Raw genomic sequence first — 27011 nt, forward strand, 5'->3', positions numbered from 1 at the left:
GATGTCAACTATAGCTGTCATATATATTGTTAGTTGTGTAAATATATGGATATTAAACTCTGTAGATCATTAGACTTTACTCAAATTACAGAAAGATCACTAAAAAAACTTTTGTTACAAAATGGTCATTGAACTATACCTTTTACTGCAAAAATGTTTATGTTGTTACAAAAACAACACTAAACTTTTCGTGAATTACAAAAATGTCACTAGATAATACCTCTTATTACAAAAAGGTCACTGAACTATGTTCTTTTTTATAAATTTGGCTTGCCACGTAAGCAAAAATGCTGCGTTTTTGCTTAAAACGCAACGTTTTAGATGGTTGAACCCCTTTGCAATAAAAAAAATATAGTTCAATGACCATTTTGTAACAAAATACATTTTAATGACCTTTCTGTAATTTGAGGAAAGTTTAGTGATCTATAGAGTTTAATATCCGTAAATATATGCTTTCCTAGAATAGATTGTTGTGTCTTAGGAGTTGATTTGTTGTAATTAAGGAATGTAATATTATGTACTATTGCTATATAATGGAGAGAAAAACTCAATGAAAGATATCAAATTATACACAAACTTCTCTTGTCTTGTTAATGATAACGTACTAAAAGCGAAGCAACCTCAAATTATAGATACGATCAAATCCAACAAAATACCAAGACTAGTCTCAAAGGCTCAACGGGGTCAAAGGTCCACAGGCCTACAATAGAGAATTGAAACATATAAGGCTAATATCGGTTCAACAAACCTAGGAAGACATATAGGGAATAATATCAAAGGACTGAGATAAAAGATAAAGCGGTATTCCGTATAATAAAAGGAGAAACCTCGGACCCATCATACTTGATGGTTTCTCTGCGGTGGGTTGGATCTTTTCCTTTGACCTGATATCAAAATAACAGGTTAAAATGAATTGGATCGGTTGAGTCTGACCATATCTTATAACAAAAGATAATTGAAATAGTAAAGAGAATAAATTAGGGTTTGTACTTTAATTTTGGATCCTTATATATAGGGTTTTGTCTTGGTATTTGACTTGAAGTCATCTTTGTGGCCTTTGTATTATATCACTTAGAATACATATTTGATCCCTGATTTGTAGGGATCCAGATATCAGTTCGGTTATAATCCTTATCTTGTTGGTTTTAGGTTTTGTATCAGTTCTAGCCGATTTATCAATTCACTTATAATCTTTATCTTATCAGTTTTAAGTCTGGTTTGAGTTTGGTGACCGGTTCATCTTATGACTGCTTCATGTAAGTCGTCTACATATCCATCTTTAGCCGCCCCTCCCTCCCCCTCCCCTACCTCCACTCCAATTACGTTTTGGCAACAACTTATGGTTGTTTGTCTGTGTTTGAGGATTTTCCTTCTTTTGGGGTAGATTAGTTGTCGTTTTTTTAAAGAGATAAGTCTCCATTTCATGCCTTAAAGGAAGAGCCACGTTTCTTCTCCTTTATTTAAAAATTCAAGTTTTAAATGAATTGCCACGACGCTCTTTTTTAACCACGTATATTGTGGTTATTTCCTCCTTTATTGCACGCGTATGTCTTTTTATGACGACTTTTAATAATGTTACTGTCATGATCCAAATTTCACCCGAAATCACGAGCTGACGCTAGGGAATGTGAGTGTTTGCTCTGAAACCCGTAACAAACCTAAAAATATTTATAAATTTTTTGCGGTTTGAAATCATAAAAAGGATTGTAACCTCGTTGTACAAACACTTTTAAACCTTTATTGAAAACGCGATCGTAAAACCATTATTATATTTCAAGAAAATAGAGCGCAAACATCAGTCTCTTATTATGTATCTGCTCTGTCTCCAATACAATGCGAAAATGTTAAAACGTAATATTAGTGTAACATTTTAAACAACTGGTAAAAGCAATTTACACAAACGTGCAGCTTTTCTAACATATATCATATATAATAGTTCAAATAATAGTCTATCAAAATATAGTAAACTACTGAAAACAAAAGAAAAACCTCTCGATACCCAACTACTTGCAGCTCTAAAGATATAGACGACGACTTCCGGAATTATTGTGGAAGGCTGACCTCATAGCTCTATAACCTGAAAGGGAAAACAGTGGGGGATCAAAAATATAATATTTCTAAGTGAGTTTATTTTACTAATGCATATTAAAGAAAATAAGATTGCATATAGCAAAACCATTCATAATACATAGCCAAATATTCAATTTGATCGTAACTTTAATTCAAAGTGTACACACTATACTCATGTTAGATCAATATCGAATAAAATCAAACTTAATTCAAGTGGCATGGTCCAGAGAATATCAACCGAGTTAACGATACCATGTGGCACTGTCCCGAAAAATTCCACCAAGTTACCAATACCATTTCTCAAATCCAAGTTGTGAGTCCTGAGAATCTCTACCGAGTTACTCACTAGATACAGGTCCTGGAGAATTCACTCGTACCGAGATCCCAGTCCCGAGAGCTTCTACCGAGTTACCTCGTATCTAATAAAGGATGACCAATTTATACCCTTATGAATCACAAGACACAGATACATAAGACTTAAACTAACACTGGTGATTACACACTCCTGTTGACACCCAATAGGTAGCTCGTTTCTTCGGATCTTTATACTGATTTTCATACTACTATACAAAATCGCAGTATAATAATCAAAATACATAATATAATATGCGATGCATTCTTTATATTCATATAATAAATAGCTTTAAATATTAATACGCAAAAGTAATTGTAAACTCATAGAACTGATATCCCCAAAGCGTACGCACCTGATAGTTCGCTAGTCAAACACCTCGGTGTCTTGACTCGATAGATCGACTACTCGTCGGATTTAATTAGGTTTCAAAAATCAAAATATAATCGAGTATCGAATCCCTAACTTTAACTGTATGCATAACTTATAAACTTAAACAAATACAAATACAAATTCAAATTCGGCTCGGCGTTAAACACCTCGTTTAACTTTTCGAACGTCCTCGTTTATATTTAACGGTATGTTAAATTTAAACTTAAAAGTTCCGTTTTAAAACGTTTTCAAGAGAAAAAGCCCCAAAAAGTCCCCTATTTTAAACGTCTAACCTGCCGTGCGAACCACGACAGCACGTTCGGGCAGCAAGAGCTGCACATAAGTGTAGTCCATGCTCAGCCCATTTCCAGTCATTCCGACGTGTTCAAAAGTTTAAAATTGCTCCGAACAACACCACGATGTCCAATTCAATCCAATTTCGAAATCGAAACGTTAAACCAATATGAATTCAATCAATTCAATATGGTCGACGTTATAACTTTAATTATAATTTTAATTATAAATAACTGAATTTAAATTAGTGGTTATTAACTCGAATACTAGCGAATTATCGAAGAAATTGGAGTCGGAATTGAAAAACGAACGAAAATAATCAAAGACCTAATTTTGCGTCCTTTGTTGCGCAAGGAAGCAGCTGAATTAGAGAGGAGGAGAAGAAATGAGGTCGCTCACCCATTTCCTCAAATCTAATGTTATATATATATATATAGTGTTGGCTAAAGATAATACTAGTTTAATTATGCATTTTAATTCAATTTTTTAATTACTCGTCTGTAATTCAGCAGAGATTAATTCTAGATTTCGCAAAACTTTATCCAAAAATCCAATAAAATATAAAACAAATAAAAATATAATTTTTATTTGCACCGGACTTATATTTTATTTTTAAAAAGAAAATTTTAATAACTGAGGTCCCACTCAGTCAAATGGAACTTTTAAAACTACGTCCAAATCTCATAAAAAATTTACTTCTCTTACTTTTTATTTTAATTTTTGTTACTCCATTTAAATTCTAAAACTAAAAAAATTTAAAACTAAAAAATAATTTGAAAAAAATTAAAACATCAATAAATATTTAAAAATTAAGTGAAAGTTTTACCTCATAAAATCTCATAATAATATAATTTTTATTTAGACATATTACAAATAAAATTTTAAAAATTAAATTAAAATTAGTTTTTTTATTCAGTTGACTAACACCAAAAACAAACAAAATGACTAAAATATTGACGGAAATAAAAATAGAGAATCATATCGTTTGGCTTTGAAATAGAAGAAATGAAAGTATAAATAATTACATATATAGAAAGATTCAGAGTAATTTATTTTAAAATTAATTATAGATTTATTATTTTGATATGTAGATGAAGTTATATAATAAAGGCGATAGGAAAATTGTCATTGAAATGATCTTAAGTTAATGATATTTTATCCCAACAAGAAGTACATTCTAAGCTGTAAGATTAAGAATATTATAATTTGGTCTTGGAGTTGTAGGTTTAAAAGTCTTGAACATTTTATAAAGGTAACAAACTGCAAAATACAATGTAAATAAGTAGAGAGTTTTTTTAGATGAAAAGCAGAGTTCTCATGAATTATCTCTCACATTTCTCATAGAATCCATCATTCATAGAATCTATAAAGTGAACCTCGTAAAAGTACAGCTACATCAAACTCATGAAAAAATAATTATTTAAATTGAAGTAACCAACAAAGTAACAATATAATCAAATTGAGTATAAAACCATCTACTTGAAGTCCAGTCATCCCCACGATAGTTTACACCCCAACATTCATGGATCCACCTCCCCTTCCGCCCCTCCCTACTTCCACGGTCTCCGGCACCGCGATACACCTGAACTACCCCGACTCGGTCGACTCTTCTCCCCGTTCCCACACAGCCGAAACTTACAATAATGAACCTCTCCCTCCTGTCCCGGGTGCTAAAATTCGCCTCATGTGCAGCTACGGAGGCCACATTATCCCCCGTCCGCACGACAAGTCTCTCTGCTACGTGGGCGGAGAGACGCGAATCATAGCCATCGATCGTCACTCGACGCTCTCCTCGTTGTCGTCCCGCCTTTCGCGACGTCTTCTTGATGGGCGGTCTTTTACTCTAAAGTACCAGTTACCTAATGAAGAACTTGATTCTTTGGTATCCGTAACTACGGATGAAGATCTTGATAATATGATCGAAGAGTATGATCGGGCGGCTCGCATACGATTATTTATTTTCTTTAATAAGCCCGAAACTGCAGCTTCCATGGGCTCACTACTTGATGATGCTAAATCAGAAACGTGGTTCGTTGATGCACTTAATGGTTCTTTGCTTCCAAGAAACTTATCAGATTCTGCTACAATGCAATGTTTAGTGAATCTTGATAATGATCAGGACTTGGAAGAAGAGAACAAGCAAGAAATGATGATTAAGAATGATTCTCCACTGATGGACAACGGTACTTCCTCGTTTGGTTCGTCTTCTTCCTCTCCTTCGATGTGCAACTTACCGCCTATTCGTGTTCGTGTCGAGGATCAAAAAGTTGGACTGGAAGAACAGTTTGCTCAGATGAGCTTTGCTCAAGTTGTGCAGCAACAGAACCAAGATGATGGCTTTGGTCTTTTGGCTGCTGCTGCTGCGCCTCTGCCTCCTCTTCCAACTAGTATTGCTGCTGTTGGGATGGTCCCTTCGATTAGTCCGGTAGGCGGTTCAAGTGACCGTTTGAATCGAGTTTTATCAGACGATGAAAGATCGGATCAGGGTGCGCCTATTAATTTATGCAGAAAACCACCGTTGCCTTTGCAGCTTGTACAAAACAAATCTGGTGCCTGCAGCTATAATTTGCCTTCACCTGACTCAGTTGCAAGGTATGTGATACGCAATCTGATTAGTTCTTTTCATTTCAATTTTCCGAAAGGCGGTAGGCTCAATATTCAAAAACGTATATCATGTCATTACTATAGAGAAATAATTCACGGCACAAGTTATTGGCGGAATTAGGATTTTTTTCAGTTCGGGTTAAATTTTATCTGACCATTTAGTTTATTTTATTTTTCCGGCAGTCCAGTCTTATCTTTCATCTATCACGATAAGTTGTACCTTTTTCCCTTAAAAAGGTTTAAATTTTTTCTAATAATTGTGAAAAATTTCGATAGCAACCCAGACTAAAACCTACTTCAGACTTAAGGTGGTTCCGCCCCTAACAGACTGTAGCAAACCGTTACTAACTATACTAATAATATTACATATCTACTTTAGAAATCTCTAATATGCTATATTTGTCGCGCCGCAGTAATAAATATCTGATTGATAGTATAAGAACTTTATTAATCATTTGGCTTGAAAATTGGCTAATACATGTTCATTTCTGGATTGGTGATTAAACAATGCAGTGAAACAAGTAGTATTGCATCTGCCTCTTCTCTATCTAAGCCAATGTATTATCAAGAACAACACAACCACATAGCAACAGGAGATAACAGGACTCAATCTATCAGCCCCGATACAAATTCTACATACGCGTCGCAGACGCAATTCGATCCGCAGCAGCAGCAGCATTATGTACACACAACAGGCACACATTTCATCCCACATCCAATGTCATCTTACTACCCAATCTACGCCACGCAGCATCAACAACAGCCTCATCATCAACCAATTGATCATCAGCATCAACAGCATCAGCAGCAGTACCCTGTATATCTAATGCCTATTGCACAAACTCAGCAACCATACATGTCCTTTCAATCTAATCTCATAGATACTAATCCAGTTACCACCTCAAGCCGCCCCCCAACAGCGCCTAACTTACATCCTCCGCCCCTTTACCCTACAAAAGAAATGGCTGCAGCTATGCATCGAACTGTGACTCCGTCATTAGTCCCCATGGCAACCACTCAATTTCAGCAGCAATATATGGGATATGCTCTGAATCCGATGCAGCCTCCGCCTCAGTCTATTTCCGGAGCTCATGATGATAGTGGTCGAAATTACGGTTATGAATATGCAAAAGGCGCAAGTGATCAAGTTTATTACGGTCAGGTTCAAGCTGCACCAGTGCCTTGTCAGTATCAAAGTATGAGTCCTGCTGTAGCAGTTGCGCTAGCGGATGCTTCAAATCAGTTGCCGACGAGCAATAACATTCACCAAATCGGAGCTTCGCAGCCAATTTGAATACTGTTGTGTCATTTCCTTCTTGCTAAATTCATTCATAATGATATATTATATATGTTACAACTTACAATTTCTTTGATTTTGAGTATAAGACAAATCCAATAATATAATATGTACCACTAAGATTGCTTGTTATTTGAAAATTTTTATCAAGCATAAATATTTAGCTTTACCAGTTTATTAGTGAAAATGTAATTTAACATACTTGACAACATCTATAACTTATCTTTTAAGAACAGATTCAAACAGTTTTTTCTATTTGTCATGATTAATAATATATATATAACAAATTAACTAGTACTAAGTTAATAATACCAATTCATCAAAAAAGAAGATGTTAGTATTACCAAATTTATGAGAGGTCCATGAATTTTAAATAAATTTGATTTTGAATTATAATAACATCAATTTTATATATATTAATTTATTTCGGTTCATTTTCGCATACCCTTAAGGACTAACATTGGAGTTGTTTTAATAAAGTGCACATGTTGGAATGGTGCAATATGTTAATGTTAATGTTATGAGTTATGACTAATGACCCCAACAAAACATAATTAATTAAACGTCGACTGTAACGAACACCAACCTGAACTAAATGACAAAATTTTGTGTTAGATCTAGTTTGGGGACTGACGAACCTGTTTCAAAGATCTAGTTTTTGGCTGCACGTGAATTTTGGAGTTCGTAACTAAATATTTATTATGACACTAAATTATATAAAAAAAATTCTCAGGAAAAAGCACAAATTAAAATTTTATTTTGAGAAGGTAGTTTTGAGTCGGTTGAAAGAATTTTTAACCCGATAAAGTTGTTGGTTCCTTGATAGATCCTAAGATCCTCAACTCAAACAGAAGAATAAATAGAGTTTTTGTAGTTTTTTTTTTTTAGAAACTTGAAAAAAAAAATTAAAGAACTGGTTTCTTAGGGGCGTTGAAAACCACCTTCTAAATCTAACTAGTGGTTTTTTCAAAACTATAAAGTTGAGATCTTTAATTTAAATTATGTATGGGTGCTTGTTTAATGTGTTATTAGATCTATCTTGTTGGATTCATTTTGAAAATGCGGATGGAGTTTTAGGTGCAAGCGGTTTTATGATATAATCAAATGGATATAATGGATTAAGACCCCGCATCTCGGGCAAAGCGCTATGTTTATATTTGTGGAATTTCGGCTTTAATTTATTTCTTTTCGATTAATTTTTTGCTTATTCTTTATAACTTTAGATGTATTTTGTTATTAGATTAGAGTTTTAAAAGTTCATATGGTTTGTTGTTTATGACTTTTATCTTGTATTTTAATCTTTTCTAATGAATCTATCTTTGAAAAAAAATTATCCCGTTTTTTTAGTTGTCGTTTAGCAAAGTTGTCTCTAATTAGTTGTCTATTTAAAATTTGAATGCGAGTTTAGCTATTATCTTCCAAATTTATCTCTTCTTAATAAATGACTCTATTAGAGCTGGCCATGGGCCGGGTCAGCCCGTGAATAAGCCCGGTCAAACCCAGCCCAGAACCGGTCAAACCCAAAACCGGATCAAAACCGGCCCGGAACCGTGGACATACCGGTTTCGGGCTGGTTCCAAAAATTTGAACCGTGCACCGGCGATTTCGGGTCGGAACCGGCGGTTTAATGGTCATACCGTCCGATAAAAAATTATATTTGGTACATCATATTTGAAAATCAAAAGATTTGATACTTCAGTTTTAATACCGTTAACAATTAAAAGCTTCTATTAATTCCATTAATAATTTGGTATTCACTTTCAAACAATTTGATACCTCTGTTTTAATTTTCAAAACACCTACAACTTTATGTTGAATATAGGTATCAAATTGTTAACGAAATAAAATGTGAGTTATCAAATCGTTTGAAAATGAGGTACCAAATCATTAACATAATTGAAAGTGAGGTACCAAATCGTTAACATAATTGAAAGTTAGGTACCAAATCGTTTGAAAGTGAATATCAAATTATTAATGGAACTAACAGAAGCCTCTAATTGTTAAGGGTATTAAAACTAAAGTACCAAATTTTTTTATGTTCAAATAAAATGTATCAAAATATAAATTATAATAAAAAAAACTCTTAAAATAATTTATTCTTAAATGAATAAGTTTATTACTCCATCCGGTTCATAATATTTGGCGTATTTGAGAAATATTTTTGATTCATAATATTTATCACTTTAAAATATGAGTTAATATCAAAAAAATCACAAACTTTACACGTTTTTTCATTTTAATCACGCAGTTTAAATTTTCTCATTTTCATGCACGAACTATCACTTTTTATCAAATTCATGCACGGTGCTGAAGTGGCACTCATTCATTGGTGTAAAATGATCTCCTTCTCAGCAAATTACACCAATGGAGCCGTGACGCCTCAGCACCGTGCATGAATTTGAGAAAAAGTGGTAGTTCGTGTATGAAAATGAGAAAATTTAAACTGCGTGATTAAAATGAGAAAATTTATAAAGTTGGTGAATTTTTATGACATTAACCATTAAAATTTTAATAGAGGATTAATTGTTATTTTTCCATTCTCGTCCCTCATTAATTTATTGTAAAAATATAATAAACAAATAAAATAATAGTTATAAATGTAAATATATTTTAATGTAGGGTTAATTTAGTAAAATTGTCATTAAATTAAAACATATTAATTATTTTCCTAATTTTTATGTCAATATCAAATGCGACAAATATTATAAACCGGTATGAGTAACTAAGAGAGGATATTAAACCACCTAGGTCACTGAGTTATTCCAATGTTACAGAAAGGGTACTAAGTTTCAAATCGTTAAAAAATGGTCACTAAATTATCAAATTATTTCACGGAATGTCACTCAAGGCAAAACGCACCAAACGTTTTGCGTTTTATCCTACGTGGCATGCCATAATTAACAAAAGGTGTATAATTCAGTATCAATTTTGAACAAAATGGTATAGCTCAGTAACCATTTTGTAATTTGCGATAAACTCAACGACCTTCTTTTAAAACGGTGACCTCTTTGAGAAATAATTCAATAATTTAGTGACTATTTTTTAACGATTTAAAATTTAGTACCCTTTTTGTAATACTGGAATAACTCAATGACTCGGGGAGTTTAATATCCAACTAAGAGCTGACAGCTATTAACAACAGGTAATAACTAAGTCAATTAAACAACCAATATACAACAGCTGAATTAAACAACCAATATAGCATTTCTGAATCAAACATGCCAATATAACATTTCTTTAATATGAATGATGTATTTGTCTTTCTTTCTTTTTTTAAAATAATTTTAGGCGCTTTTAATATGATTAGAGGCATTTCTTCTGTTTAAGAGAAAATTAGCCCATATACTGTTTTTGGGCTAAAATATTATAATTTATACGGTGACCAAATTCATTTCAACTTTTTACGGGTACAAACTTTTTTTTTTTGATTTAACAAGATAAGTTTCACACAAACAAATTTTTAAAATTGACAAATACAGTGCCGTTAATGCAGCAACATCCACGATCAATCTGTTACTTTCCTTTTGCTTAAGATTTTCTCTAGATTTTCGGAACCATTTAGCACATTTTCTAATTAACCAAATATTACCAAAAACATTTTGAATGTAGGTTGAATCAGTTTTGTAATGGCGAATACTAGGGCTGCCACCTCCAAATCGCCTACCGTTAAATCTCAATCAAAGAAAAACCCGCTTATGAAGTCGAAAGTTGTTGCAACTAAAAGGAAGGTTGATTTCAAAGATATTCCTTCTTCCAGCAAACAACGTAGGCTTCAGAATGATGAAGAAGAGAGTGACAGTGATTTTGAGACTGTCAGTGATAACAAAAACAAAAAGGACAACAAAATTACTCTTCCTTCTCGCTATATTAGGGTTAGTGTTTGTACCAATTAACTTTGTGATTTCTTTAATTGATGGTGTTTATTATTTATTTTTTTCAATTAATTGTTTTATTGTTGTTTAATGAGTTGGTATTTGGGTGTTTTGTGAGTTTGTATTTAACTATATAGGAACTAAGGGTTAACTAATAATTATATACTAATCTTCTTTTAATTTCAATTTAATGTGTATGAATTATCTCTTTTGTGGGTATGTAACTATATGGGCACTAAGGGTTAACTAATAATGATTACTAATCTGTTTTTATTCTCAATTTAATGTGTATGAAGTATGTTTTTTGTGTTCTGATAACTATATTGGAACTAAGGGTTAACTTATAATGATGTATTAATCTTTTTTATTCTCAATCTAGCGTGTATGAAGTATGTTTTTTGTGTTTTGTTGCTTTTTGTTAAATCTGAGTAAGTTTTAAATAACTTATGTATAACTATATGGTCACTGATGGTTAATTATTAGTTAACTAGACTACATTATATTACAGTTTATTAATAAGTTAATATCATTAATGGTTTGTCAATTGTTTTCTTTATAGGATGGGGATTACTTTATCAAGCCTAATGAACATTTTTCAGTCAAGGTTCAGCATTTTAAAGGGGTAAATGTTATATCAAATATTAAGAAAATTTTGTCACCTCATTGACAGTGATGAGGAGGTGGAACCCAAACCAAAGATGAAGGGCGTTATCAGAATTTAACTCTGTTTTACACATTGGAATTGTTTTTTTTTTTTTAGATTTACAACATTAATAGGTGTTTAACTGTTTTTATCCGACCTTGTTTTTTGCAAACATTCGTTATTCAATCATATATTGTATTTTGTTATATATTATCTGTTTTATTTAAATTATGTCGTACATTTTTTTAAATTGTTGTTTATTACAAGTTATCTTATATGTCACTATTAGTTAACTAAGACTTTTTATGTTTAAAGAATATTTATACAAAATTAATAAATATCTATTAAAAACCATACTAGTTAACTAATAGTTAACTACACACAGTTAAGGAATTAACAATAAATTTTAAAACCATACTAGTTAACTAATAGATAATTGCTCATAGTTAAGGGATTACTAATAAATTTTAAAATTAACATGGTAAGGGTTTACTTTTTTTTATTAAAAATGATAACAATTTTGAAATATAAATAAATCACTTAAAATCATCTAAAATAACATTATTCTTCTTAAATTAGAAATATGACAAAATTAACTTCACTTTGGAAGATTACGGCATGTTTTTTTGTTATGCCCCCGGTTTCCACATCTGCTACATGTATTTTTTTCCTTTCTCTTATGACATGACTTCAATCTTTGTTTCTTCGGTCGTCCTGCTGGAATTTTTCCCATTGGCGGAAGAACGTCGGTATATTCCATGTCTTCTGCGTCATCCCAATCGCTTTGGCTAGGCATCGGAAAAACAATAGCCTCATATATTTTCACTAAATTTTCTTTTTTGAAAAATTCTGCACAATATTGATAGGGATCCATGTGGTATTTGCAAGACACTGCAACTGCATGTGCACAAGGTAGCTCATCTTTTTGGAATCTACAACAACTGCATGTCCTCTCAATGAGATCTACTATTGAAGTCCTTGTGCCATCTTGCACACTGCATATACATGTTACTGATGGGATAACCTGTATCATTTTAATTACATTTTTAGTTAACTAGAAAATTACTAAAAGTATTCTACAAGTTAAATGTATAAATATACTTGAAATAACATCTGATGTTACCTTCATTCTTCTAGCTAGTGAATAGTTTTCCCTAAGTGCTTCTTCTGCTTTATTTGTCAGTTTTGTCATAGTATAAGAAGCTATGTTTCTATTTTTGTAACTCCACTCTTGAACTAATACCCTCAAATATTCCAGAAGTGTTGCAACTGGTAATTCCCTTGCTGATTTAATTGCTGCATTAAAAGACTCAGCAATATTCGATGTCATTGTCCAGTACCTGATAAAACTCCAATGATTAGTATTAAAAAACTAAATTAATGGTTAACTGTAAGTACCCTTGATCTTATAATTTGAGTAGTTTAGATTTTCATCCCATACTCCATCATAGTATACAAGAACCTTCAATGTTGTCATTCCTGCAGTTTTTGAAAAAAATAATTTATGTCATCGGTTACTTAAGTTAACCTTTAGTTTACGATTAGTACACTAATAGTTCACTTGAAAAAAAAATGTCATTTAATATCATCGTTAATATGCATCATTCAGGTTAACAATTGCACGCAAGTTCATTAACAATTTTTTCTTCAATATACATGTAATTCACTACTTATAACTCAAATTTTAAGCTGATGAATTATTATATCGTTGGTTTTGAATCACTAATGTTTTCGAATCATCACTGATTCGAATCATTAGTAAACACCTAATTCACCGTCTATAATAGATAATTTCAGCATAATATATATGAAATTTTTTGTTTTAATTCAAGAAACCACTTACCCGTTTGAAATGCTGATTTTATGAAGGTCTTCTTCTGCTTGAAATTTACTTTTTGTCAAATTTTGACTTTTTGATTTTCTTCTTTTGCTTGAATCTCCGTTTCCTGTGGTCTTTTATTAGCAATTAAAGATTTTAATAGATTTATTTGTATCATATCAGGATCTTTTCCATAACTGTTGCTATAATTAAGCATTACAAAAGATTCACCATCTTTCCTTTCTCACATATCCACCGTATTTATTATATTAACTAATCTATTTGTGTAATTTATAAACTAATAATTAATGTTGTCAATTTTTTTTTTGTCAACCGTAAATTTCATAATAAGTTTGTCTATGTTGGGTACTTATTAATTTTTCTCTCTGTTTAATTATAAAATAATAGGCCCAATTTTTTTTTGAGCAAATTACTTTGACATCTCTCACATTTGATATAATTTACAGTTTAGTCTCTCTTATTTAAAAATTAATATAACCCCTCACTTTTATTTTTGTCAACGATTTAGTCCTTCTGTCCATTTTTAGTGTTAGTCAACGAAGTTAAAGGACTTATGGGTAAATTAATTATCAAATCTGAGGGACGAAATCGTTGACAAAAACAAAAGTGAGGGGTAAAATCGTTGAGAAAAACAAAAGTGGAGGACCATATAGTTTTTCCACTTTTAATTTTCTCAACGATTTTACCCCTCACTTTTGTTTTTGTCAACGATTTCGTCCCTCAGATTTGATAATTAATTTACCCATAAATCCTTTGACTTCGTTGACTAACACTAAAAATGGACAGAGGGATTAAAATGTTGACGGAGACAAAAATGAGGGGCCATATAGTTTAATTTTTAAATAGGAGGAATTAAAGTGTGAATTATGTCAAATGTGAAAGGTTTACTCATTATTTTTTTATTGGCTTAATACATAGTTTGACCCCTGAACTTGTACCCTTTTACCCATCTAACCTCTAAACTTAACGTCTCACCTATCGAACCTCTGAACTTGTTAAATAATCCGATTTGACCCTTGAACTTGATAAATTTGTAAATATTGAACCCTTCGTGTCCACCTGTCACTTGAAACATTCTAGAAGAAATTGTGTACGGAGGGGTTCAATGTTTACGTATTTATCAAGTTCGGGGGTCAAATCGGGTTATTTAACAAGTTCAGGGGTTCGATAGGTGAGACGTTAAATTTAGGGGTTAGATGGGTAAAAGGGTATAAGTTCAGGGGTCAAACTATATATTAAGCCTTTTTTTATTCATTTTGTCTGTACACGTACATTAAATGCCATCCTTTTTGTATTATTATTCTGAAAAAAAGAATGCATAGGTGTATCATATTTTAGGGTCTATTTTAATAAACTTACATGTGCATTTTTTAAAGACCCAAAATTTGACTTTTTATTTACAAAATATATACTCTCCAATATTTCCCATACTTATTACAATGATATCAAAAGAATAAGCTTGACATAAAAGATCAACTAGGGCTAAATTCACAAAATTGATAAAAGAAAAACATAAATTCATAAAAGCGGTCAAGAACATCCTTTAACAAAAAAGAGTGGGATATAAATTTCATTTAATCAATCATAATTAAAATTTTATTAAAAATATAATTAAAATTCTAATTAAACTCTAAATAACCTAATTACCCTAAATAAACCCTAATCAAACTTTAATAATATGAATTAAACCTAAACCTAAGCTCAATCCATATACAACACTTGCCGAAGCACCTACCAACAAGCGAAGAACGACAATAAAAATCCACACATTCATGGAAAAATATTGGCTTAATACATAGTTTGACCCCTGAATTTGTACCCTTTTACCCATCTAACCTCCAAACTTAACGTCTCACCTATTGAACCCCTGAACTTGTTAAATAACCCGATTTGACCCGCGAACTTGATAAATACGTAAACATTGAACCCCTCCGTACACAATTTCTTCTAGAACGTTTCAAGTGACAGGTGGACACGAAGGGTTCAATATTTGCATATTTATCAAGTTTAGGGGTCAAATCAGATTATTTAACAAGTTCATAGGTTCGATAGGTGAGACGTTAAGTTTAGGGGTTAGATGGGTAAAAGGGTACAAGTTCAGAGGTCAAACTATGTATTAAGCCAAAAATATTGAACAAAAAGCCTGATATCATACAGTTTAGTCTTTATAGACTTTTAACTTTTTGTAAGATAATTATATATGACATTAATTTTTAATATAATATAAATAAATATGTTAAAGATATTTGATTATATTTATATGCTGCAAAAACTAAATCATAATAAATAAGTAAAATACACTTAAAAGAGTAACCAAAATGAAAATTAAATTAAACAAACAAATAAGAGCAATTTAAAAAAAAATAAAACAAAAAACAATAAAAAACAACCAATGAACAACTAAACAACAATAAATGAGTATCTAAAAAACAATCAAAGTACAATGAGTGAACAATTAAAAAGCAACCACAAGAAATAGAATACAAATAAATTACTAAACATATATCACTTTTCTTTTAATTTCGATTAATCTGCAAATGTTTATGTAATTTGTATCTTTTTTTAGATTCTTTATAAAGTAATAGAGTTGTATTAGACAAAAATATGATCTTTGTACACTCAAGACAAAAAAATCAAAGAATAAAGTTGCTCTATGAAAAGTGGCAAACATAAAATAAATTGTTAATTGAATGTAATTAAATATTTAAATTTTATAGAAAGAATAATATAGCTAAACTTTATTAATTTTTTTTTTTAACAAAGACTAAAACTTTCATTGATGAAAATAAAAATAAAAATAGGTGAATGGGTTTTCAATAAATTAAAAAAACTATTCTAAAATAATGATGAGAGCTGTTTATACAGCTATCGATTACGGCTTTTTAAACCATCAAAAAGTTACCTAAAACATATGTAGTTCTAATTGAAAATACGATATTAGAACCGTCTGATTCTTTAATCTTCAAACTTTTCAAATCCCATCTTCAATATAGATTCATAAGTGATCTCCCAATTTTCAAATCTATAAGAATATAGATCTAAATCTCGAAAAGATCAAAGAAGAGATAAAAGACTTCAAAAGTTTATTCAATTAAAATAAGAGTCAAACAAACACCTTAAAAAAGACTTATTGAAATAAAAAGAGTAGATTTGCGATTAATAGTACTATGGGCGGTGAGAAAATGATTTTCCAGTTAACCGGAAAAATCATCTTCTCCCACCCTTAAAGAAGATGAAAAAGAAAAGGATTTTTTTGGTTTTAAAGAGAAAAGAGAGCACTATAGGAGATAGTAATCTGAACTTTATTAGTTACTGCAGCAATTTTTCAGTATCTCTGGTTCATCTTTTCAACAGTTGAGGAAAAAAAGGCATAAATATACCATGCTGAACCACCATCACCACCACTATTTGCAGGAAATTAAACTCTTTGAGTCATTAAATTATTCCAAAATTACAAAAATGACATTAAAATTTATTTCGTTAAAAAATAGTTTTAAATTTTTTTAAATTATTTCTTAAGAAGGTCATCGTTTTAAAAAAAAGGTCATTAAATTTATCGTAAATTACAAAACGGTTATTGACTTATACTCTTTTATTAGAAAAATACCGAATTATATATTTTTTTATAATAGTGGCATGCCACGTAAGATAAAACGCAAAATATTTAATGTATTTTGCTTCGAGTAACATCACGTGAAATAATTTGATAATTTAGTGACTTTTTTAACGATTTGAATTTTAATATTCTTTCTGTAATATTGCAAGAGTTCAGTAATCCAGAAGTTTAATATCCACCACATGCAAGTCCCTCTCTAACCATCCTCTTCCGCCTCATTCTCCAACCACCGATCATCACTTCAAAGCCAATTCTCCTCCTTACTCTCCTCCTTCTTTCACTTGCAGCCCTAGCTTTCATCGTCCAATAGAAAGGTGACGATCACGGTGGCCTCGCAGATTCCTACATATAGATGAGAAGAGAATAGTAGCAAATACGATAAATCAAAAATAATAATCACAACTCCATCATAAATGGTGGAATTTAGAAATCGAAAATTTTTCTTTGCAATTTGTGAATATTACTTGCTAGAGATACAATTTTTTTCATTCATAGATGTTAGATTTAGTTGAACCATACAAAAAATGGACTATTATTTACTGTCCAAAGTTACTACCCACCGTCCAACTTTTTACCAAAATACTCTTAAGCCGTTTTCATTCTTTTTTAAAAAAAAAATCAGTTCTCAATTCAATTAAAAACCCAACGAATATCCGAGCGAATTTACAATAAAAATATCAAAATCGACTAAAAATAGAAGACGGAACCTCCGGTAAATAATCGGTTTATATTTATTTAATTTTTTTAATTTTTTTAATTTTTTAAACTTTTTTAATTTTTTTTAATGGGTCATCGCCTTGATCTGGCGATGGCCCATAGGGTCCATCGCCAAATCAAGACGATGACCCATTAAAAAAAAAATTAAAAAACGAAAAAATTAAAAACCGATTAATTATTAGAGGTTACCGTCCTCTATTTTTAGGTGATTTTGATATTTTTATTATAAATTTGCTCGGTTATTTGTCGGGGTTTTAGTTGAGTTGAGAGGATTGAATTTTTTTTTTAGCTGAAAATGGCTTAGGAATATTTTGGTAAAAAGTTGGACGGTGGGTAGTAATTTTGGACGGCGAATAGTAAAACCAAAAAAAAAACAAGTACTTATCTAAGAAATTTTAAATATTACAGATGATTTTTTTTAATGTGATAAATATTAGTATAATTTTAAAATTAATTTTGGACAAACATTTCTACTATTTTAGATTTTTTGTAAACATCCGTATTCTTAATTATGTATGTGGGCTCATGGGTGTCTGAAAACTTCTCGTCGGAGTGTTAGTAGCTGCAGCTCTCATCATCTCCCTTCTTTCCACTAAACCCAAACATCGCTAATGCCCTCAACCATCATCTTCTCCAATGCCAACCACTATCCGCCACCACTACAACCACCGTCTCCTCCTACCCCGCCGCCTCTCTCCCTTCCCACAACTACCCACCTCCCCGTATCACCCTCCTCACCTCTCTTTCCCTTCCAAACTCAACATCCTCTGTTGCCTATCAATACACCACCCGAACCCCAACCAAACCTCCACCTCCACCACCGCCACTGACACCACCCATCTCCGAGTAGTATTCGCCGCCGGCGGAACCGGAGGACACATAATCCCAGCAGTAGCAATAGCTGATGAACTCAGATCATCAAACCCCAACACGCAAATCCTCTTCATAGGATCACCCAACAGCATGGAGTCCACCGCCATCCCATCAGCCGGCTATAATTTCTCCCCACTCCCACCGTTTAATCTCCACCGCCCACTATTCTCCCTTCAAAATCTTTCACTTCCATTTCACTTACTCCAATCAATCATCCACACCTTCAAATTACTTCAACAATTCAAGCCTGATATAGTCATAGGAACTGGTGGGTATGTTTCATTTCCCACTTGTGTTGCAGCTTTACTTGCAAGAATCAAGCTTGTTGTTCAAGAACAAAGCTCGGTTCCCGGCATTGCGAACTCGGTTCTTTCGGGTTTTTCTGAGGTTGTTTTTGTTGCTTATAATTCTACAGTTGAGTGTTTTTCCAAGAAATGTAAGTGTGTTGTTAGTGGGAATCCTATAAGGTTGTCTTTGAGGCAGTTTGTGTCTAAGGCTGTGGCTAGGAAAGAGTTTTTTCCTATGTCTGGTGGGAAACAAGGGAAAAAAGTGATCTTGGTTCTTGGTGGGTCTTATGGGGCTAATACTATTAATGTAGCTTTGTTGTATATTTATAATAAAATGTTGGTTCAGCATAAGAATTGGTTTATTATTTGGCAAACTGGAGTTGAGGCTTATAATGAGATGGAAAGCGTTGTTCGGATTCATCCGCATTTGGTTTTGACTCCGTAAGTTGTTTGATTCTCTGCTTTTTTTCTTGATGAATGTATGGATTTTATGCAATTCTTGTGTGGCTCATTAGTTATCTATGTTGCACAGGGAAACTTGTCGAGTCCTATATTTGGACTCTTTGTTTCCGCTTTTGAAAACACTTGTAAAAATTCGTGCATAAATGTCGTGTCAGCTGTTTTCTGCTTTGGAATTTCTTGTTTCGGCTATTATGTTTGTGTGCTACATAGTTGGTTGTAGGGTGTAGTTGTTAGTAGTATTGAGTTCAATCTGCGATTCATACACAATATAGGCTCTTCTTTAAAAGTTGTACTAGGGAAAGAAAGGGGAATTACAGGATAAACGTTCTCTTAATGTGCGAGACATATGAAGTTTATTCTCAAGCTATGGAAATTCCCACCTTTAATAAAAGAAAAGAGTTGTTTATGCATTTCATATAAGGTTAAGAATTTTTTTCGTGTTTGTTTGTTTCTTCTAATTGAAAGAGCAAACTGTCTTAACTACTGAGACAATAAGACTTAATGAAATAGACTACGGCATCTTTGTTTGCCTTTGTTATGTGTTCTATGAACCTGGATAGGATTGTGCTTCTTCATTGTGACTGTTAGAGATAATGATAATTATCTTTGGAGCTTAAACTACCATCTTGAGCTTTTAGGTGGAGTGATGGTAGCGTAGCCTGATCAAAAGTTCTAGAGATCGATTCTTGGTAACCCTAAATTAATTAATTAAATTCTTAAGATAAAGTGGGTCTACTTGTTCACGCTTCAAGTGTGCGGGGGCATGCTAGAGATATTGATAACTACTGTTGGAATCTCACCTAACAACTTGAGCTTCTTTTAGGTGTATTGGTTATTTGAAATTGACATTATGCAAAAAAATGGCAGTGAACCTAGTTAATTGGATTTGGTTGCACCTTACACTATATGTAATTATATATATCTTTTCTTCTACTTCTTATTTGGATGGGATACACGTCGTTTTGCCTTTTTATATTTTGAGAAGTTGTATTGGTTTTCTGTAATTTTCCGAATCCCTGCTTGTAACTGTCACTTTATTTGTTCATTTCTCTGAATGAATGAGCATAGCAGCTTTGATTTGTGTTCCGAGACTTGTAACTGTATAATCTACATTCTCTATAAATGTTGACACAATGCAGGTTTTTGCATTCAATGGATTTGGCTTACGCTGCTGCAGACCTTGTTGTCTCTAGAGCAGGTGCAATGACGTGCTCTGAGATTTTAGCTACTGGGAAACCTGCTATTCTGGTAAAATGAAAAGAAAATAATAAAAAAAAATTGTTCTTCTCTTTCAATTGTTTTCTCGTGGGTTTCCATTGATAAGTGCTGCCTCTTGTGTGTGATCACTGATTCACTGGTATAATAATAGTTAGAATCATGTCGGATATAGGTGAGCGTACTGCGTAACTTTTCTAAGTTACAAACAAACCGCCCTCCAGGATTTTTCGTTCGAAATGGCTGATCATTTGCATGCTGTACTTAGATAATTGGTTGTTCGAGTAAGAAAGGCAAAAGAAAATTCTATAGTTTCTGCTGCTGCAATATTTCTATTAAACACGACATAAAGACTATGCAGTGCAGTGGATAGTTAGTTAATGTGTTCTTCAATGCAAAGTTCAACTGGAATGCTTCCTGTTGTATTTGGGATAATGTTGCACTATAATGATGTTTAGGCATATCTGTCCAATATGTAACTGTGAACTTATCAATAATATCATTGACACAATTATGCTGGGAATTGTTCTTAGAAAATCATACTGGTGTCATTAGCAACACAAGTTTGAATGTTTGAACTTTTCAGCTTCTCTATATTGCTGCTAATTTTACCAATCGACAAAAGAATTCTCATTGAAATTGATTAATCGTGTATCCTTAGATGTTTCAAAATGATTGGAACTAAGGATGGCAGTATATGTGCTTTGGTGTTTTAACTTGCCATCCTTTAAACTCCATATATGTATAAACCTGACTTTCATCACTTCTTTGTCAGTTGTTTATCCATTCTGCATTGATATGCCCGAATATTTGTGAAGTTGGATTGGAATGGCTGTATTGCTTTATCAAATATTACTTTTTTATATTTTACAGATACCATCTCCAAATACTGAAGAAGGACACCAAGTAAGAAATGCTTCTCTTCTGGCAGATGTAGCAGGTTCAAGGATTATAATCGAAGACGAGCTAGATTCGACTACTCTGGAAACCACAATTGAAGAGATATTGGGTATGTTTGACATTTTGCAAATTTAAATTTATATGAGGTATCTTAATGAATATTCTCATTTTCATGCTCTGCCATTCTAATGCTCAAGTTAATTTACAGCATGCCTTATATGTCATGCTCTTCTATAATGTAGTAAATAAGCGATGATTTTGGTTCTGATAGTCATTGATGTTTTTCTTTTTCCTGCTGCAATACGAAAAGTGCTCGTCGATGTTTCATGACTGCTTTCATACTCTAGCCATCTTTCTTTCGGATTCTTGTCAATCTATAAACATATAATTTCGTATTCTGCATTTCCTAGCAGCCAACTAGATAGTATTTTCCCCATTGACAAATGATGAAAGCACATCTACAAATTGGATGTATTTAGTATTCTATGATTACAAAAATTTCAAGTACATATTATCGCAAAAAAATAAAATATCAAGTACATGTAAACTGCAAGCAGCAAGCTTTGTTTATGATGCAATTTTCAATTTTTTTTGCAAAATTATATACAAGAAATGAATGTCTCTCAAGCCTATCTAGATTTATATAATCTTCAGAAATGAAACTAGAGAAACTAATTAGCCCAAAAACAGAAAAATCTAGAGACATGAGATAGAAGAGTTCCTCGAAGGTTTAGAGCAAACAATAATAATAGAAGGATTTTTGTTTTGATTGTGAGCATTGCATTAGATTTTCTAACTGATAACTGACCATATTGTTTGATACACCAGGAGATGAAATTTTGATGGCAGATATGTCGGAAAGGGCAATAAAAGCTGCAAAGCCGGATGCCTCTGCAGAAATCGTGCGCCATATTCTTTCACTGGTTGAGACATCAAAGGCAAAGAATAGCAACTTTAGTTGATAAACAAAGAAATAAAGTAATTTTTTCTTCATAAACTAACCTTACTGTAAATTTTTCACATGATACGGCGTCTTCTTCACCCTCTAATGGTCGGAATTTCTTACAGGGCTCCATTGTTTGATCGAAGCTGAGAATGTGTGCCTCCTAGCCATTTCAATAAGGCTAGAATCATGCATAGAACTGCTTTATTTCTACTCTGGTTGCAAATAAGCTAGATAGATAGTCAATTAGTCATATATTTTCCAATAATAATATCCTGATTAATCAAGTCATATACTTTTTAATAATAAGATCCTGATTGTAGCCTATCCTTTTTGTATCCATTTTTCAAGGCTCCGACTGTTTGCATTCCCTGTAAAGCTAATGGAGTATATTTTTGTGTGTCGGAAAATTAATAATTAATAATTATTTAAATTGAGAGTTAGTCAATAGGTTATTTGAATTATTTCAGTTATTCCAAAATTAAGATGTTTAATGGTATTTTTAGTTTATCTAGATTCTCTTTGTTATAAAATTTTCTATAATAAGTTAAGTTGTGCTCTTGGAAATTTATAAGAAAACTAGGTCAATGTCACTGTGTTGCAGGGATAAAATTGAATATATGTAATGTTCTATAAGATGTATTTCTAATGAAGCAACTACTAATTCAAATGCATTGAATCTTACACCTAAACAAGTGCAAAAGCTATATCCTTTATTGAATGATTCAACTGTAGCACCCAATAGAATGAAAGCTCCCATCACTCATGTTGGAACTGTCCAACTATTTTTCAATTTTTTATCAAACTAGTTCAATTTTTGAACTCATTCATATGATTTGAATGGTCATCATTACAGTTAGGGGGGTGTGCATTCGGTTCAAACCGAACAGAACCGAATTTTGGCCTTTTTAGAAAACCGAACCGGACCGAAATTTTAAGAAAAGGAAAAATTTCAAACCAAACCGAACCGAATATTTCGGTTCGGTTCGGTTTACATAGAAATCTGTATGAATTTTTTTTATAACTCAAAACCGAACCGAATCGACCAACCGAAATTTCTTTGAAATCTCAAACCGAACCGAACCGAATTTGTTGGTTCGGTTCGGTTTTTCGGTTTCGGTTCGGTTTTGCACACCCCTAATTACAGTCTTACTATAGTTGATGGTTCCTCAAAATTTACCTAGATTTACTTGTTGAAGTACAAATCTCAAGTCTCTGATGTTGTCTTATAGTTTATCAGCTTATTCTTAATCAATTTCACAAGTCTATTCCAGAGATAAGAACACACAATGGAACTGAATTTTCTCTTCCAACTTTTTATGCTTCAAAAGGGATTATCCATCAAACAACTTGTGTCTATGCACCCAAATAGAACGGTATTCTAGAATGCAAGCATCAACATCTTCTTAATGTCGCTATATCCTTTTTGTTTCAAGCTCACTTGCCCATTATTTTATGGGGTCATGCCATACTTACTGCAGCTCACTTAATCAATCGAGTTCCAACTCTTATATTGAACAATCACTAGTAAAAAAACAGATTTAGCGACGGAAATTTCTGTCACTAAATGCCTCGAATCCGTCGCTAATCACGTTTAGCGACAAATTAGCAACGGACAAATCCGTCGCTAAACCTTGACGCAAAACGGTTAGCGACGGAAAAAAATCTCTCGTTAATTTAGCGACGAAAAAAAAATCGTCGGCGGATTTACAACGGCGAAAATTTAATTATGATGGATGATATATTGATTTTTCAAAAATTCGCAATCATTAAACGGCAGATTAACGCAATTTTTTTTTTGAAAACAAAATATATTAATTAAATTGCAAAAAATATTAATTTTAATTATTAATCAATTCACCAATCACTTGATAGGTCACTCATCCAATCCATCAATCCATTGAAAATTTTGCGCAAACTTTCCAGCAGGTCATCCATTTTACAATAACTCTCTCACCCAAAGTTTTTTATCCCTGAAATTCTCCCACACTTAACTTCTTCTTAACCAATTCAAATTCTTATTATATATTTATGTATATTATATTTAAATATAACTAAAAATAAATATTTACTCCTGCACTTTACTCTCGCATTTTAAATAATTATTATTTATTAAATAATATTATTATTTAAATAATATTTTTAGAAAATGATTACTTTTTTAAAATAATTCTTTTTTTAATTATTGTTTATATTAATAATCATTTTTTATTATTAAAAAAGTTTAATTGTTCTTAAAATAATTTCCTTAAATTGTAATGCCACAAAGATCTCAACATAAATGATAGAATGTCATGTCACATATTTCTGTTAATTAATAGAGAGTGAGTTTCACTTACCAATTTCCTTTCATGTAAGGGTGTAAATATTGGATTTTGGTAAGTATATGGACCCGAACGTGAACAATATTAGGGAACCGGACGTGAATAATTTTAGGATATGAACCTATCGAATAAAACGGTAAAATAGAAGGTTCTTAGTATGGATTTTGCCTTTATTTTGAGTGGAGTGTAATAAGTTGCCGAGAAAATATCTACACTTGTTGGTCAAATTAATTCCTTTGTTCACATCAGCCTCGTCCCAATCTTTTTCTTTTCTTGGAAAATTACCAATCACGTATTATTAAACAATAATGATATAACTGTAAGTAATTATTCTTTTTAGGCTAATCACCTTAAAAACTACCGACCTTTCATTTTTTTTTCAATAACACCCTGACCTTTTAATTACGTCAATTGTACCCTATTTCGTATTTTTACGTTTCAATAGCACCCTAAAGTATTAAATTGAACTCTTTTCATTTGAATAAAATTTAAAACAAATCCTTCATATTTTTGAAAAGCTCAAAATGTTATATAATGTTTTAAATTATACGCATAAACCCTCTTCTCAATAATAAAAAATATATAAAATAAATAAATTAAATAAAAATCCACCGCCTCCTCTCGGACCCTCCGTCACTGGTGCCTTCCGACTCTCCGTCACCGGTCTTCCCCGCTGCTGGTCTTCCATGGAGAAGACCAGCTCGTCTTCCCCATGGAAGACGAGATCGTCTTCCCCAAGGAAGACCAGTAAATCTGCTGGTCTTCCTTGGGGAAGACGATCTGGTCTTCCCCAAGGAAGACCAGATCTGCTGGTCTTCTATGAAAGACGAGCTGGTCGTCTTCCATGGAAAACAACCAGCTCGTCTCCGGTAGACACCGGAGAGCGGCGGGTGGCGGCCGGCAGGGATGGCGGATTTCTTTTTTAATATTTATTTAATTTTGAATTAAGTAATTAATTATATATGTATTTAATTAATTTTTTATTTAGGATTTATTTGAAAGTTTTTTAAGTTAAGGAACTTATTAGAATTTGTCCAAGTAGAAAAAGGTATAAAATGACTCTTAAATTTGTATTTTTTATAAAATTTAATCCTTGTAATAGTAAAATCATCTATTTTTTTTTAAATTAGGGTGCTATTGAAACGTAAAAATACGAAATAGGGTGCAATTGACGAAATTACAAGGTCAGGGTGTTATTGAAAAAAAAATGAAAGGTCAGTAGTTTTTAAGGTGATTAGCCTTCTTTTTATTTTTCTTCTTTCAAGATCAAAAAAAGCAAATGAAACCCCATATTTTCTGCTTAATCGCCCTATTCTTTCTCTCAGTTTTATTCTCAGTATCTAATTGTCAAGATGATGAGAATTACAGAAAGTGCATCACTCCTTTTAGCTATGGAAACTTAATGCATCTTAGCTACCCATTCTGGAGCGACGATCGTCCCGAAATTTATGGTCATGAAGGATTCAAGCTTACTAATTGCACCGAAGCTCAGGTGCCCATTATTACCATACAAAACGAAGAATTTCGCGTTGTATCGGTAAATCAGTCAGGGAGTTTGATGACGATAGCGAGGGAAGATTACTGGGAAGATATATGCCCTGACAATTTCGCAAACACCACACTCAATCAAACTCTCTTCACTTTCTCCCAACCATTTCCAAATATTAGTTTATTTTATAACTGCAACTACCAGCCCCCGAGCATGAAGCAAATCATATTCCCATGCTATTCTCGGAATTCGTTCTACGCAACGGATGATATTTTGAGAGGGTGGGGAATCGACCGGCCGGAGTGCGAGCAAAGAGTAAATATTCCGATTCTGATGGATGATCTCAGAGAAATTTGGAGTGGAGTGGAAGCTTTGGAGGACGTATTGAGACGAGGGTTCAATGTGGTTTACGAGTATCATGAGAAGTGCCAGGAATGCCAAGTTACCATACAAAACCAATTCAGCCAAATCAAACCAAATATTACAGTTTCAAAGGCTATTGGTTTTACATTAGTTTTAAAAATTAAAGTATTTTAATTGTTGGTCTGGTTTGCGGTTCAAAAATTATAAACCAAACCAAACCAATATATATATATATATAAACACATACACATTTTTATTATATATATATATATATATTATAACTTACAAATTATATTTTCAACACTATTTTTTAAAATTGTACTTGATAAAATAATATATTTAATATTTTAAAAATTGTTATAATATTAAAAATGTGAAAAAATTAATATAAAAACTTTATGAAATACTTTTTTCATTTGTTAGTCTATAATGTTACATGAATAAAAGATTTATTTTTATGATGAAAAAATGATTTTAA

General features: G+C 32.3%; 4 protein-coding genes across 4 annotated transcripts; 3 read left to right on the plus strand and 1 right to left on the minus strand.

The window, feature by feature from the left end:
• The first annotated feature begins 4562 nt into the window (after positions 1-4562).
• Positions 4563-7166, plus strand: LOC126686958 (uncharacterized). Its single transcript, XM_050381276.2, has 2 exons — positions 4563-5680; positions 6206-7166. The coding sequence occupies exons 1-2, from the start codon at positions 4611-4613 to the stop codon at positions 6984-6986; spliced, it is 1851 nt and encodes a 616-aa protein (XP_050237233.1). The 5' UTR covers positions 4563-4610; the 3' UTR covers positions 6987-7166.
• Positions 7167-12102: 4936 nt separating this feature from the next.
• On the minus strand, positions 12103-17260 carry LOC126687517 (uncharacterized). The gene is made up of 4 exons (XM_056106319.1): positions 17162-17260; positions 13348-13457; positions 12628-12844; positions 12103-12528 (listed from the first exon to the last, which is right to left on the minus strand). The coding sequence occupies exons 1-4, from the start codon at positions 17258-17260 to the stop codon at positions 12103-12105; spliced, it is 852 nt and encodes a 283-aa protein (XP_055962294.1).
• A 913-nt stretch (positions 17261-18173) lies between these two features.
• Positions 18174-22800, plus strand: LOC126688022 (uncharacterized). The gene is made up of 5 exons (XM_050382584.2): positions 18174-19278; positions 20439-20547; positions 21388-21523; positions 22243-22392; positions 22483-22800. Exons 1-4 carry the CDS (start codon positions 18314-18316, stop codon positions 22374-22376), a joined length of 1344 nt encoding a protein of 447 aa, XP_050238541.1. The 5' UTR covers positions 18174-18313; the 3' UTR covers positions 22377-22392; positions 22483-22800.
• Positions 22801-25960: 3160 nt separating this feature from the next.
• Positions 25961-26707, plus strand: LOC126687518 (LEAF RUST 10 DISEASE-RESISTANCE LOCUS RECEPTOR-LIKE PROTEIN KINASE-like 1.3). The gene has a single exon (XM_050382078.1). The coding sequence runs from the start codon at positions 25961-25963 to the stop codon at positions 26705-26707; it is 747 nt and encodes a 248-aa protein (XP_050238035.1).
• The last annotated feature ends 304 nt before the right edge of the window (positions 26708-27011 follow it).

This window comes from Mercurialis annua, linkage group LG6 (assembly GCF_937616625.2).
Source record: "Mercurialis annua linkage group LG6, ddMerAnnu1.2, whole genome shotgun sequence".
In the NCBI taxonomy this organism is placed as follows: domain Eukaryota; kingdom Viridiplantae; phylum Streptophyta; class Magnoliopsida; order Malpighiales; family Euphorbiaceae; genus Mercurialis; species Mercurialis annua.

Bases quoted from the DNA above. Each gene is read 5' to 3' on its own strand.
- LOC126686958 (XM_050381276.2), top strand. From the start codon at position 4,611: ATGGATCCACCTCCCCTTCCGCCCCTCCCTACTTCCACGGTCTCCGGC. The intron at 5,681-6,205 runs GTATGTGATACG...TAAACAATGCAG, and splicing joins TCACCTGACTCAGTTGCAAG to TGAAACAAGTAGTATTGCAT.
- LOC126687517 (XM_056106319.1), bottom strand. From the start codon at position 17,260: ATGAAAGCTAGGGCTGCAAGTGAAAGAAGGAGGAGAGTAAGGAGGAGA. The intron at 13,458-17,161 runs GTTAGAGAGGGA...TGCTAATAAAAG, and splicing joins GAATGAGGCGGAAGAGGATG to ACCACAGGAAACGGAGATTC. The intron at 12,845-13,347 runs GTAAGTGGTTTC...GAGTTTTATCAG, and splicing joins AAAATCAGCATTTCAAACGG to GTACTGGACAATGACATCGA.
- LOC126688022 (XM_050382584.2), top strand. From the start codon at position 18,314: ATGCCAACCACTATCCGCCACCACTACAACCACCGTCTCCTCCTACCC. The intron at 19,279-20,438 runs GTAAGTTGTTTG...GACACAATGCAG, and splicing joins CCGCATTTGGTTTTGACTCC to GTTTTTGCATTCAATGGATT. The intron at 20,548-21,387 runs GTAAAATGAAAA...TATATTTTACAG, and splicing joins CTGGGAAACCTGCTATTCTG to ATACCATCTCCAAATACTGA.
- LOC126687518 (XM_050382078.1), top strand. From the start codon at position 25,961: ATGAAACCCCATATTTTCTGCTTAATCGCCCTATTCTTTCTCTCAGTT.